The sequence below is a fragment of the Nilaparvata lugens genome, chromosome X (genome assembly GCF_014356525.2).
Source record: "Nilaparvata lugens isolate BPH chromosome X, ASM1435652v1, whole genome shotgun sequence".
NCBI lineage: Eukaryota > Metazoa > Arthropoda > Insecta > Hemiptera > Delphacidae > Nilaparvata > Nilaparvata lugens.
The window spans coordinates 5,781,236-5,796,924 of record NC_052518.1 but is presented as its reverse complement, the minus strand read 5'-3'; the positions used below and the strand labels follow the sequence as shown (position 1 = coordinate 5,796,924).

Sequence of the window (15,689 nt, the reverse complement as noted above, 5' to 3'; positions counted from 1 at the left end):
TAAACATTTAAACTGCGGGTAGGCTGTTAGCCCAGATCGGGCAGTCTGCCATTCACATACAATGCAACACAAGTCTAGAAATTATTTACAATATGGAGGAAGACATAGACATTACAATGGAGAGGTTTGGGGTGGGGATTGGTCTTATATCAAGTAGGAACAAAATAAATTCGCACAAAATTGTTCAAGAGAGAGGAAAACACTGACAAAAGAAAGCAAGCGCCAGTTCATGCGAACAAAACCCCTAACACATCGATAATACGACTATAACTGTTCACTCCACCTATCAAACATTTATAGTTTCGGACGGTACACAGGTTGTGAAAATTCTACAACTGATGGCATCTGAGCATTCCACAACAAGCTACCAACCAGGGACCGGCACATCCTAATCTGTAATCTTATTTTACTGATATGACCTAGTACACTTTATGTATTTTCTGGCTGAAATAAAATCATTGATTCCGATTCAGATATGAGCACAACTCAAAGCTTTCCGCTTTTTTCCAATACATGAGCTGCATACAGACTTAAGCGCCACCAACACTCGCATTTCACTTTTCATCAGCTGATTATATCTGTATTTGTACAGAAACAGTAACAAACAGATATAAGCTCAAGTCTGTATGCACATTTATACACTCCCGTCATTACATTCACAGACAAGAAAATAAAAACTATTGTTTCTTCCTCCTAATTTGAATTGGAAAGAATCCTTTAGAAGTATTTTTTCAACATTTCTGCTTATGAAATATCAAATATTCATTTGAAACGGTGTGATATTGCCTTTCGCAACAAGCGACTGAGTAACAGTCTCCGTATCTTGTTACGAAGTTCTACCTCAGCAACAATCTTCCTAGGTATTTAGATTATTCTAAAAAAGCGGTTAGAGTAGTAACGGTTAACAAATGTTAAATGCTTCTACTTGTAGAGAAGAGAGAAAAAGGATGTGGTTGTTGGCTTACCTGGTCGGGCCGACTCATCATCATCATCATTTATGTCCATTCGGCGAGCCGCGACCCGGTCATCCGAATCCTCTGGATCCGAATCAGAGTCCTCCCCACTGCTATTACCCTGCAAACAAATATACAAATTTGGTCACTCATTTTTATTTAGTTGAAACCCAAGGGTGACTGTCAGAGTGCGCTAAAACTATACTTTTCTAACTACTCGAATATAACCCAATTGTTGTTGTAAGTTTTATGTGTGACAATTTGTAAAACAATGTACATGCAAAGAATAATAAACACTGGTTCTGTTCTGTAGAAGTGTCTTCGCCAAACCTGACCATCATTATTTGATCCATTTTTTATATTATCCATAAGAAACTTTGAGTATGACATAAAGGCTAGACGTGCATATTGCAAATGTCACATAGAATATTTTATTTTATTTCACCAAAATACAAGATACATAAGACAAATGCAAATAATAATAAATCATAATGTTTCGGCACAGCCAGCAAAGTCAGACTTGTACGCTAGCTGTGAGTTAATGATAATAATTATTATACTAACATGTGAAGAAGGTTAGAGTACATTGAAGAGTGCATGTGATAATTCTATCTTTCTTTCTTTTCTTAAGGCCATGCCACAGAAGAGTCAGCTGATTCCCGAACGCCAAACCAATCAGTTGATAATTACTAATCAATTGGATTTCAATTAGGTTGGCATTCGGAAATCAGCTGATAATCAGCCTCGTCTACTGCCAGTACAAGAACGCTCCATGTAGCTTGGCCTTGTTTTGTCATACGGAACTACAACAAGGACGTAACCGCTCGGCGTTTGCGGGAGTGTTGCTTCCTTTATGCAATTTCATATGACAAATTAGTTAAGTAAAGTAGCGATCTTGCAGTATAAGACACGTCAAAGTTTTGTAATTTCAAGGTGCGTACAGACTTAGGTGCTGAGCGACACACTAACGGAAAGCAGGCAGTACGCAAGATGATCGGAGGTCGCGCGCAAGGAATTGGCCGGCAACGTGGCAAGCTCGCCCTCTGTCGCGATCACCGTATCACAGAACACATACAGTGATACAGAAAGGAAACTTCCTATCAAACCAATGTATTTTACAGTGGACCAAGACGCCATCTTGAATGGAATCAGATTTGCCGCTAATTTCATATCACTCAAAATTCTATAAGATCACACGGTTTCCGAGCTCGGGATTTAGCCAAGTCCTAGACTGGAGTCAGAAAATTGGCTTTCAAAAACGGGGCGTAGTCGCAGCTCTTATAACAATAGTCGTAATTTTTATTTTCTTATTTCTATAATTGAAACATTTTTCCTTGACGAAATTAGACATTCCTAAATAATTCAAAATAGCTGAAACTTTACACTATTTTTTCTTCATTTTATTTTGTGTTAAATTTTCTAGTTTTTCGAAATTTAATTTGAACGTGACTATGACAATGACTGCGACTATGCTCCGGTTCAAAAAACCAATTTTCTGACTCCAGCTGTTTAAAGTCTAGGACTGAATCCCGAACTCGGAAACCGGCCCTAAATCAATTTCAATTGATACACTACATCTAAAAATATCTGTTATATTAAACTGTATATTGATAATTACAATTCAATGGGCTAAGATGAACATTGAACAATCTATCTTTATTATACTGCATAAATTCCTTCAACAGTCGTAGCTACAATCCAGACCTGTGTTTTGTCACGAGTACAGTCTCAGCTGAGTGTAAAAGAGTTGTAAACGATCCCGAGGAGCCAGCATTGGTATCATGGTGTACTCGGGGCTGTGTACACATGTTATACCTTACAGAAGGCGCTTCAACTTTAAAAATGCTTGCTGGATGCTTTTTCTGAAGACGTGGACCAGGCTGTGGCTGAAATCCCCCCAGACCCACACAACTATGATAGGTTCGTGCAGTACCTGAGAGAGGTACATCCCACAAGGATGTAGACAACGATACATCCCAGGCGTAACCACTGAAATGAAGGATGCACTGCAGAATACCAGCGGGAGGACCAATTCCAAGATTCATTGCACTCGGAGAACGAATCATGCTGATGACAAGCGAGGCTATACAAGCCAAGTGGATTGAGACCCTCGAGGGCATGAACATGACACGTAGTAGCAACATCATATGCAACCTTTTGAAAAAACTCAGCGGTGACAAAGGAGCAGCACCACGTTCTGGTAAGTGGTAAGGTAACGGCAAACCAAGTCGCACACCAGCTGCTCCTCAATGGCAACACAGAGGGCCCAACAAAGACGCTAAAAAAGGAGCAACAACAACAGCCACACCCCAAATGAACGAGCCGGAGAAAGCAATTTATTTATTCATTCATTGTCACATTACATCAAGTTTTTGAGTTACACTCATATGACTGGTGACATGTCAGTATTACTAGATCCGAAGTAATTACAATAACCTAACTGAAGAATGGAAAGGCTGCTGGCGTGGATGACATCTGCACCGAACAAATCAAACGGTTCGGAACCAGGACTAGGCTTGGCTGCTACACCTTTTAAATAGTTGCCTGTCGACGCTGTCCTTACCCAAAGCCTGGAGGTCGTCGCACTTCTGAAACCAGGCAAACCTGCACACACTGACTCCAGCTACCGGCCAATTTCACTCCTGTGTCATCTCTTCAAAGTATATGAGCATGTAATCTTCCAGCGTGTTGTGCGGTTCTTCGAGGGGAGGCTCATACCACAGCAGGCGGGATTCCGGTCTTGCACAAGCCAGAGATAATTGAAAACGGATTTGAGGAGAGGGTCGTCACAGGTATGCCTTTAATAGACTTAACGGCAGCATACAAACACAGTAAATCATTATCTCCATGAAGAGAACATGAACTCCACGTAGAGAACTATTCCGAGCAACAGGGACGCTCACACAACCTTGTCTGTATATTCTGGAGTCTGTAGCATTTGGTCTCAAGCATGGATCGACGTGGACAAGAGGTGCTGACCTACACAATTATAACACGCGCTCAAGGAACACCTATCGAATACAACATCGTTCTACGAGAAAAATCCAATTCATATGAGCCAAAAAATGATCAACTCCCTGCCGCACCATCTTAAGGACATTGACAATAGAGTGCAGCTCAAGAAAAAATTAAAGGACTGGCTGGCTGATAAGTGTTTTTATGACATGTGATTGACTTTTTGTTGTGATTTTTGTTTTGTAATATGCGACGATTGCCAAACAATTTTATTGTTGTACATGCAATGAGTAATAAATTCAAATCTCTTGCTCTCCAGGGTTTACAAGATGACTGGAGTCAAGCACCTCACAAACACCATCCGTACCCTCCTTCAGAACCGACGATTCTACGTCTGCTTAAATGGGACAAAGAGCCGATAGATAATTCAAAAGAATTGTCTCCCCCAAGGCACCGCTGCTCTTCAACGTGTTCACAAATGACCAGCCCATGCTCTCCACTTTCTGTATGCCGATGATCTGGCTATATCGGTCAGGGACCGTTCTTTCCAAGGAGTGGAACTGAGACTGTGTTCATGGTTACATTTTATGGTTGCAAGTTATTCAGTTTGTATTCAACTATATTAATAAATGGATGTTAATTAAGCATACAATATTCATTATTTTACAAGTGCATTTGACTTTTATACAATAATCAACTTCATATTATAAATTTTATTTTCGAACACATCATACGCTAGATTCAAGTTTATATATTACATCCCTGATTAAGCTGATTTACGACTCACACTGGCGCACAAGGAATCTTCCTTTTGCCGGTGTTTTTGCCTCACCTACTGTACTTATGCATGTGATCATAAATTGAATCTTCATTTTAAAACTATTATTTATAATATAAAGGATATCATTTCGTTATTATATCTAATTAAATAAATGTATGTATCTTGGTTTAAGTGCAGTAGCATATACTTATATTTATTTTTTGTAAAGCTTTTTTGTATTTTGTTTTTGGCAAATAAAATAAATAAAATAATTTGAGGAAATGTCAGCCTATTTACAAGCAGAGCCACCTCAAACCAAACCCAGGGAAAACGCAGGTATGCGTCTTAGGTTCTTAGGTTCCAGGGAGGTTAGGAGGAGACTGAACGTTACCCTGGAACACACCAGCTCACCAAAATACATTGGCGTGACCCTGGACCCAACTCTAAAATACAAACAGCACTGTCAGAATACGTCATCAAAAGTCAACTCCAGGAACAACATCATGAGGAAGCTATGCAGCAGCCAGTGGAGGGCGAATCCGAGTGTGCTCCTGACATCAGGGAAGGCTCTCTGCTTCTCTGTTTGGGAATACGCCTGTCCCGTCTGGTGCCGATTGGCCCACGCAATCAAGGCTGACACATCACTTAATGAGAAGTGCCGTACTGCAACTGGTTGCATGAAACGCCCATCGACGGCAGCAGGAATGAACACTCCCAAGATCAGTAGAGCCAACCATGAATACTTGGAGAGGTCCAAACAAACTTTTGATGAGAGACATGTGATGTACGGTCAGCTGGAACCATCGCGCAGCAGACTCAATTCAAGGAAAAGTTTCTTGAGGTTCACACAGCGGGAGCCCCCAGGCTGGTACCCAATCCAGGAACCTGAAATCACTGGAACCAGTCTGCGATGTTCGATAAACACACGTTTGTTGCTTAGTGCGTGAATCTAATACACAAACACAACATACAAGGTAACACAACAAATTTTACATGACAATAAATAATAATTGATGATTGGTACCATTTGGCCACGGTTGCGTCGCGGCGCATTGTCCTCTCCATTATCTCCTTCCTCTCTATCGTAGGAGTTATCATCGTAGTCGGCATTCCCATCATTGCCGTCATTAGCGTCTTCGTCTTCATTGTCGTCAATCATTGGCGAGTCAGATGCCAAATCATTGTGGACTCTTTCGATCAGATCCTCAAGTTCGGATCGCATTGCACTGCGATGATCCATGTTTTCTTCATCCCCTGGGCCCGACATGGACATGTCATGATCTGTGTTGTCTGTGGTGTCTTCCACGGCGTCTTCGCCTTGAGCGTTAGTACTCTCTGAAGTGCTTGTGCCTGAAACATATCATTCAAGCATTACAATAATCTTTAATAATATAATAAAGGAAAGAATTGTCTTATACACGTACGGGATACGAAATTCACAGACATTTCCTGGCCCCAACAGTTTTCTCGTCATGCGCTAACTAGATTCAATGAGAAAGAAGTCTGAGAACAGTTTCTATTCACAACTTTTTGATCTTTTGAATATGGGCTATGTTGAAACAGGCGAAGTTACGTATTCAGTCATTTGTTGTTGTTTACTCATTTACATATACTATTTGCTGATAGTGTAGCAAAAATATCGTAGATTACTTGGCCGTGAATGTCTCTTACAGGGTTTGCATGTCTCGGCTAACGCCTCGACTGAGAATATCATGCTTGCCCGACAAACGGCAACTTCCCGGCCTCGTGAAGTAAATAGCTATTTACAGCTTAGCTGACTAAATGTGATTGTTCATTATTTTGCAGTCGTTGCTATCGATAATGGTAAAGTGGCTAACGTCTCGACTGGAAACATCATGCTCTAGCAATTACTCCGGACACGAAAAAGTAATGTAGCCATGTTCATTTACCTGGTTGGTCCCTCGCGGCTGCAGCGGCCTCAGCGGTCGCTTGTCGGGTCTTGACGCGATTCGTATTCTGATTGGACGGCGGACAGCTCATGATGCGGGAAAGTGTCTCAAGCGGCTTCAGAGCGGCGTTTATTGTGGCTGACAACTTAGGACTGGACAAATCCAGTGTGTGCGAAATTCGTGCCAGGTCTATTACGATATTTTTCTTCATCATGAAGCGCACCATATTATTCACGCTGCAAAACAAAATCAAGTTTATTAGCTCTATTTAATGACATCAACAACAACAAAAGTCATATAATAACTTGAAACATTTTCTACAGCAATGGCCTTCAGGCCGACTGCCATAAGTGGAGGAGTTCAATGAATATTACAAACGTCAAGTTGGAGGTTTAAGAGGAACATATTTTCTTGTTGTATAAATTTGACAAATCCATATACCCCTTTTGAAGTAAGTCATTGGATGAAATGGACCTATTGAGTACTTCAAACTATCAAGTAGGCTTTTTGTATAGTTGAGAAGTTGATATTGTGGTAATTATTCATATTAAATAAAAACACTAAGAAATTGTATGACATGTAAGAAATAAATCACAGATTTATTGATACTGCTTACTCATTTACATATTATTTGCTCATAGTGTAGCAAAAATGTCGTAGGTTACTTGGCCGTGAATGTCTCTTGCAGGGCTTGCATGTCTCAGCTAATGCCTCGACTGAGAACATCATGCTTGCCCGGCAAACGGCAACTTCCCGGCCTCACAGATTGACAATGGTGTAACAACCGAAACCGGTCTTTCTAAGTATCAATAAATCTGTGGTTTTGACTATTTCTTTGTATTATTATTAAATACTAATACTAGTAGGATTTACATCAGTCAAGATTACTTGAATTCGGGTTTTTGTAACGTTTGAGTTGATTTTTAAAACTTGGAAGTCGAGCTTACTAGAATTCAAGTTCAACCTCAAAAGTATATAATTATGAAGTAAAAAAACAATTAATTTCAAAGTTTTATTCGTTATCACACTCTTCTATTTAGTTAATTCTATACATTCTACAGTGACTGACAACTGTTTTATCTCATTTTTCCGATGGTAGGTTGTTTTGTCATTCAAGATTCAAGTTGAATCCAGAAGTCAAAAATGTTCAACATCTAATAGACTTAAAGAAGGGATAGTGGATTCAAGTTTCTGAACTTGTACACTTGACTTCAAATTTGCGACATACATTTATTTTATACAAAATTTAAATTCAAGTAGAGTTGACTAATGTAAACGCCCCTTCATGATTGATATTTCGACGATTTGTGACAACATTAGGAAATTGAAGAAGTTTTGGGCAATAGCCTCTTTTTCTTATCCGACTATTGTATTGTTTGCTCTATCCAATGATGAGCTTCCTCACCTGTATTGGCTCAGCTTCATCGATGAACTCAACGGTGTGCTGTTGAGTGGAACCGGGGGACAATTTTCAATCATAATTGTCACGATTCCCACCAAATCAACTACATGCTGATGCTTTCTGGCACTTTCTTTCATTGCCAATGCCCTGTTCAGAGCGGATTTCACCTAAATAGAAAACAAACACAGATTAGAAATACATAAAAATACGTACAAATAAAACTCATCGTAAACCGACTAAAATAGTAATAAATTTATTAAAATACAATAACCTTAGGGTACAAACACACTGAAGGCGGAGCGGAGCGGGGCGTGGGGTGGTCAGAGCGTTCATGATACACACAGGGTATACCAGCCTGGCACTCGCACTGTGACGCTCCAAAAAACAAACCAGCTTGTTCCAAAGTTTGACGCCACACTCCGCTCCGCTCTGCGAGTAGCCGCTTCCAGTGTGTTGCAGCTCATTACTTAACATGATATTGTTCACAACGCCACGCTCCGCTCCGCTTTCAGTGTGTTTGTACCCTTATAATTATCGCCGTACTCTATTCAGTTTCAAAAATATATTAATTCGCTCTTATTAATTTTATCAAGTTATTAATGAGTTAACAGTGAAAGTAGTAGATGATATATGATACCAATTGCAAAGAGTAAGGAATAGGCCAGTCGGTTTAATATGTCGTTGATTGATATGTTTAATTGAGTTTGATACATGGATGGCTAAGTGGTTGATTGATATGTTCACCTCATTAACCAGAGTCATTTGAGCATCTGGAGAGTGGTTGCAGGAGGCCACGGCTGCTATGAGTCCTCTGGCCAGGTTGGGGCGTTCAGTATCGGTCATTCCCTCTTCTTGCATCATCAAGTTGTCGAGTATGTAGGCAATTGCCGTACAATCCTTAAACAAACAAATAATTTGACTTTATTTACCCACTTGTATAAGTTTGCTTAAAATTGGTATGATTTTATTAGATACACAGTTCTTGCAGGGTGTCATTCATATGTGCGATATCTCAAACGTGCGAGAATCAGTTGTACGGGAGTATCTCAGATGTGCGAAATTCCATGTGGTCCCCTTTGCTTTGTGAATGCAGTATCATAATGTATTCGCATGATACCGTACCATATTCTGGATTGTTACTGTAAGTTGAACAAAACATTAAAAATGATATGAACATATTGCCGTTTAGAATTCAAAACTTCACATTTAAAACAACCTAGATGAACAGAGCCTAATTTGCGTGGGTGTAGCTGACTAGACTCCCTTTGTATGAGCCTGCTATGCTGTGACAATGTACAAACTGAATGGCACAATGTCCCACTTATTTTAGTTTGTCTGGAATAGATCTGAAATATCTCAGATCCAGCCTGCTATGCTGTGAGAATGTACAACCTGAATGGCACAACGTCCCACTTATTTTAGTTTGTCTGGAATAGATCTGAAATATCTCAGATCCAGCCTGCTATGCTGTGACAATGTACAAACTTAATGGCACAATGTCCCACTTATTTTAGTTTGTCTGGAATAGATCTGAAATATCTCAGATCACCTCTAGCAACATCATAGTTTGCTTAACAATGGAAAGATCCATTAGATGCACAGTTATAGCAACATCTCACATCATTAAATACTACATGTACATGGAAAAACTTACCTCTTTAACAGCAGAGTTTTTATTTCCGGAATAACTATACTCCGTAATCAACAATGCAATAGTGTTGTATGAGCGCACAGCATCGCTCAGGATTTTCAGAATACATGACTTGGATATCAGTGGAACTTTGTTCTTCTGCAAAAGAAAAGAAATGAATATGAAATTAGGGAAATGCTATGCTTGTTATAGGCCTATATTAATTTCAGTAGTTCATTTTTACAGTTTTTCAAGTTTTTAATCAGACACTTGCAGAGTACGGGTTACCTACCAGTAAAAAATAAACAAGAATGAAGTGATAGATGTTAAGAATGAACCACATTCTAGGTGGGTTGCAAACTCACGAATTGAGAAATTGTCGACTAAATATTTACCTTTCGGCCAGTCATTTGAGCGAGATCTTCAATCTGGTTGCTAGTCGGCAGAGGTATATGGATGTGGTGGTCATGTACATCAAAGCCGTTCACGATATTTGCTAAGTGGTTCATCATATGGCGCTGATGATGGCTGTGCTCCGCCGCTGAATTCAAATTTGCAAATGTACGTTCGTCTGAAAACCAAATGTCAGTATTACAACAACCCATAAATATAATAAACTCTCGGGATTACTAGCAGTCAGTTAAAGCTCGAAAAAAAATTGATCCAATCAAGTTTACGGCTCAAATGTAAGTTTGTTAGAAGTAGAATAGCATTTGACATAATTTCATGTTTGTAATGTACATGGCTATTATCAATGCTAAGTGCCGGTTGCACAAAAGCCGGTTAAATTTTAATCGTGATTAATCCTTCTGTGATTGGTTCTCGTGAAATTAATCACGTTTAAGATTTAACCGGCTTTTGGGCAACCGGGCCTTACTGTCGTATAGCCTGTGGCAAATAATATGAATTGAATATGACTTACTGGGAGATGTTGGGGCCCCAGATGGCGCTGGTTCATCTGGATCTTTTTCTTCAATCTCAACCACGAGAGCATTGAGCAAATCATAAACAGTCCTTCTGGTACTGTCATCGACCTCCCTATTCAAAGGCTTCTTCTTTCTCTTATTTGTGTTAGTCTGTATGGATTTCATTAGAAAGCGCACCTCTTCGGGATCCGCAGCTGAAACAATACAACATAACATCACATTAATGAAACCAGAACAAATAAATTCGTGTATCACATGATGTTATCTAAGCAGGTTACCAAACATAACTTATATAATATTTCCTAAGCAGGTACTGGGCTTCAAAGCTATCCTGGAGAGACCACGTGATTGCAGTCTGAACCTGATTGTCAACAGTCACCTTCCTACTGACGAAATTGAAGTAAAACAATTTCATAAACCTTATGAAATCAATTTATCAGCCGGATGTATTTTAAGCGCTTACAATGAGGTATGTCCTGATACTTTGGGTTCATGCGGCCGATGTGCTATCAAATTACTCACAGAAGTATCGAGTTTATGATTATGTATTATAAGTGTTCTATGTGCCCTCCTTTTGAGGCTCGGACGACATCTAGACGGTAGCCAAATTCATCCCAGACTGTTCGCAAGATGTCTTCCCGGACTGTAGCTACTGCATCAGTTATTAGCTTCTTAATTTCAAGTGCTAAGGGAGGAACAACGTTGAAGATTGTGTTTATGTTCCTCCCTTAGCACTTGAAATTAAGAAGCTAATAACTGATGCAGTAGCTACAGTCCGGGAAGACATCTTGCGAACAGTCTGGGATGAATTTGGCTACCGTCTAGATGTCGTTTGAGCCTCAAAAGGAGGGCACATAGAACACTTATAAATACATGTATATACTGTATCACATAGCGATAAACCATTGAAACCCTGGATAACTATTGGTCTAATAAAATATATCAAAATAAGGGATAAAATGCATAAAAAAATGATGAAGGAACCCTTTAATATTCAACTAAAAAATAACTATAAAACCTATAGAACATATTAAATAATACCATTACTTCAGCAAAAGCAAACTATTACAAAATGAAAATAGATCAAAATAAGGGAAATAAACGGAAGCTTTGGCAATATTTAAACGACGCAATTAATAATAGAAAGGAAAAGAATGATAACATTGATATCAGTGCAGAAGTTTTGAACAAATATTTCGTAAATGTGGGTAAAAGTCATGCTCAACAAATACCGAAAAACAGTGATAATAGAGAGCTTGAGTTTCTAGATGATGAAAACAACTGTTTGGACTCTTTGTACTTCCACCCAGTTGTTCCAACTGACGTTATTAAGATAAATAGACATTGAAAAATAACTCTTGCCCAGGAAATGATAAGATAAATAGCTCGACTCTTTGAGAGATAGCTCATTTGATTGCGGATCCGTTATCGGTTATCATAAACAAATGCTTTGAAACAGGGAAATTCCCAAACACACTTAAAGTAGCTATAATCAAGCCTATTCTAAAACAGGGTGATCCTTGCAGCCCAATAAATTATCGACCTAAAAGTCTGCTCTCTAATATTACAAAAATACTTGAGAAATAATAAAGGACCAGCTCATAAAATGTATTTTTAAAAATAACATAATAGACAAAATCAAAATGGTTTTCAGTCTGATAGAAGCACCGAAGATGCATTAATATATTTTACAAGAGAAATATCTCAGAGCTTGAATGATAATAGGAAAAAACTCACAGTTTTTTTGGATTTATCCAAGGCGTTTGATACGGTCCCTCACGAAAATTTATTTTCGAAACTTGGCAGGTATGGAATAAGAGGACTACCACTATGTCTTATTAGGAGCTATTTACAGGATAGATATCAGGTATATCAAGGTAAAACTGAAAAATTGACATCTTTTGGTCTGCCTCAGGGTACGGTGTTATCGCCGTTATTCTTCATTTTGTATGTAAATGATCTGCTAAAGTTAAAATTACGTAACGGTAAGATTGTGTCATTCGCCGATGACACTGCTGTGATATTCTCAGGGAATAGTTGGTACCGCACTTTTGAAGAAGCAGAGAAGGATATGGCTATCGTTAAAAAATGGATGGATGTAAATACCTAAGTTTAAATGTAGGCAAAACCAAGTACTTGACATTCTCCGCAAATAGAATTGGCAAACCAGATGGGAATTACAGTCTTAGAATACATTCGAACTGTAACTATTATGGGAATGGAGATAACTGTAATTGTGTGCCCATAAAAAGAGAACAAAGTGTCAAATACTTGGGTGTGATGATTGATGATTGCTTTAGGTGGGATAGTCATATAGATTTTATTAGTAAAAAACTAAAATATATCTCTTATAAATTTTACCAACTAAGAAGGATACTACTTGATATGAATTATATAAAGACTGTTTATTATGCGTTTGTTGAGTCAATTCTGAGCTATGGGATAACCATATGGGGAGGTGCATTAGATTGACATCTGAATCAAATTTTTGTAGCACAAAGACTAATTATAAGAACGCTTTTAATGAAGCCAAGAATTTACAGCACGGAGCTAATTTTTAAGGAATTAGAAGTAAAAACTGTGAGACAACTATATATATTCAGGCTTCTTAAATATATAAATAAATATGAAGGTTCTTTTGTTGTTCAGGATAATCCTTATGCCCTTCGTCCTGGAACCTTGAATAGGTATTGGACCTATCCGGCTAACTTGAAAATAGTTCGAAGGCAATTGATTTATATCAGCACAAGATTAATTAATATAGTACCGGGGGAGTTTGTGTTTAACAGATATAATCTAATTAACAAGAAAAAGAAAATTCTGGTTAACAACTGGATAAAGGATAATTACTTTTTCAAATTAGAGTTTATTTAATTTTGTTAAGTACCTACAATATGGATTGTTGATTTTGGATTTATTGTTTTGGTATGCTGTTAGTTGAAGATGGGCCAGCACTGTCTTGCTGTCTTTTGTATTTATTTTTGGTTACCTATTTTGTTTGATGCAACCGGCACTAGCGAACAAGTTTATCTTATGCTAGTGTCTGCCAAATTGATGAGTTAGGATTAATGATTTATAAACACACATATTGTACTTAGTTTTTTTATGTTTTAATTCTAGGTTAAAGATATTGCTGCTTGTATGTACTTTTGATTTTGGCAATACATACTTTCAACTTTCAACATCATCATAAACTTGATACTTCTTTGAGTAATTTGATGTAAAATTGGTTTGTGTGCACAATCATTCAAAATAGATATAACTGTTTAAAATTGGGTCATTCTTTTTGAAATATCTGGTATAAATGTGAGGCACTCAATTTTTATTTAATAGAGAAATGAAATAATGAAACTCACCTTTCCTTGCACAGGCTGCGAGATCGACACGCAAAATGTTTTCGGACACTTTCTTGAAAGCGTGCATGTCACGACATACAGCCGCACTGCACTCACGTAGGATGAAATTCAGTTCCTTGTACGATGGCGGGATATTTGGCAGAGTCTTTGCTCTCAACACCTGAAAATAAAGTTATTTTAAAATAAAAAATGATGAAGTTTTGCAACATGAAGCTGCTTTAACATTGGTCAAGTTAACAAGTATTTTTTTACGTCCGAGTTGATTGGGCGATTTTTAAAACTTAAAGTCAAGTTTACTTTGATTCAATTTTTCGTAACCTCAAAAGTATATATATATATATATATATATATATAATATATATATATATATATATAATTTGGAGTAAAACATGTAATTAATCTTAAAGTTTTCTTCTTCATCTACATCATACTTATTTAGTTGTTTTTATACATTGACTGACAACTGTTTTTCTCATTTCACCATTATTTGTAGGTTGGATTGTACCTTGCTCAAGATGAATCCAAAAGTAAATTATGATCGACATCTAAAAAACTTGAAGAGTCTACATTGGTATGATGAATTCAAGTTTCTGTTCTATAATGTAATAAATATTAGAGTTAAAACCCCCACATTCACTTATAAACATGGAGATTGCAGTATAAATTTTTTGATCGCTAGGACGCAGACATGAAATTCTCACAATAAAATAACAAACTGCAATAAATGATGTCTAAAAGTAAATCACCTTCTCGAAAGCAACTTCCAATGTTGCTGGTTCTTCCAAAATGTGTCGAATGAGTATTGTCGCCAGGGTTTCAAAGCCAATAAATGGCGTTGCACTTTTGAGACTTAGTAGAGTCTTGACCACATCATTTTCGGCGACAAATTGTGCGAATTTGAATTCGCGTGAGAAGCGGACGCACAACACCAGTGCCGCCTGAATAGTTTCTTTGTTGTCGGTACATTTCAGAAGGGTCACTGCCGCACTGCAACACAACATCACATCATTAATAAGTGTCGACAGTTATATCCATTGTTATTGTGTATTAGCTGATACAGCACTTGCAATAGTATATAAGCTCTAGTAAATAAGATTATTTGTCTTATTTCTGTATTTTGGGCAGTCTCTATGCCGGTTTGTTTCTTGAATAAAGCTTTTTAAGAAGCATATCACGTGTTCAGTTCACTTGACTGACGATAGTGAAAATTGATGACAAGTAGAATTGGTGTGGAAAATAGATGCCTCGTGGCAGTCGGGACCTACAATTATCTACAACAGTTAAAATGGCCCGGCTCTACTCCTTTATATAGACACCATTGTCCAGGACGAGTTCTGTAAGTTTCATCATGATTATTTAATCATCTAGTTATAAATGTAAATTCAGTATTATTGGTTCTACTGTAATTTCTACAATAATTACAATACATGGCATTAACAAAATGAATTGAATGGACTATTATAATGAACTCACTTCATTATGGTTGGGATGTGCCTCTCGGGAATGCCCTCGACGGGTTTTGTGTTGCCCAGGTGTGCAAAAAAGCAATCGTCGAAGGATTCAAGTTGCCTTGGCCCACCAACAAACAAGATTGGTCCATTAACGTCGTCTATAGAGGGCTCATGTTTCTTCTGCTTGTGTGCGTTTTCGGGTGTTATGTAACTTCTCATTATGGGACGAGTCTTGCCCGTCTCTTCATTTGTCTGCAAAAAAAACAACAATTACCGGAGACGAAGCGCCACTACAATACAAAAAATCTTCAATAAAGAAAATACTTCTTTTAAAAATATAATCATG

At 38.0% G+C, this 15,689-nt stretch overlaps 1 protein-coding gene across 1 annotated transcript in view; it reads right to left on the bottom strand.

Moving 5' to 3' along the window:
- The window catches only part of LOC111051988 (E3 ubiquitin-protein ligase HUWE1), a gene marked incomplete in the record, with an annotated part of 177,940 nt that overhangs the window by 51,264 nt on the left and 110,987 nt on the right, over window positions 1-15,689 (bottom strand). Inside the window, 10 exon segments of the mRNA XM_039441421.1 lie at window positions 966-1,074; window positions 5,693-6,018; window positions 6,579-6,814; window positions 7,984-8,147; window positions 8,725-8,877; window positions 9,635-9,769; window positions 10,006-10,181; window positions 10,533-10,730; window positions 13,893-14,052; window positions 14,639-14,879. Of these exon segments, the coding sequence (XP_039297355.1) occupies window positions 966-1,074; window positions 5,693-6,018; window positions 6,579-6,814; window positions 7,984-8,147; window positions 8,725-8,877; window positions 9,635-9,769; window positions 10,006-10,181; window positions 10,533-10,730; window positions 13,893-14,052; window positions 14,639-14,879 (1,898 nt within the window).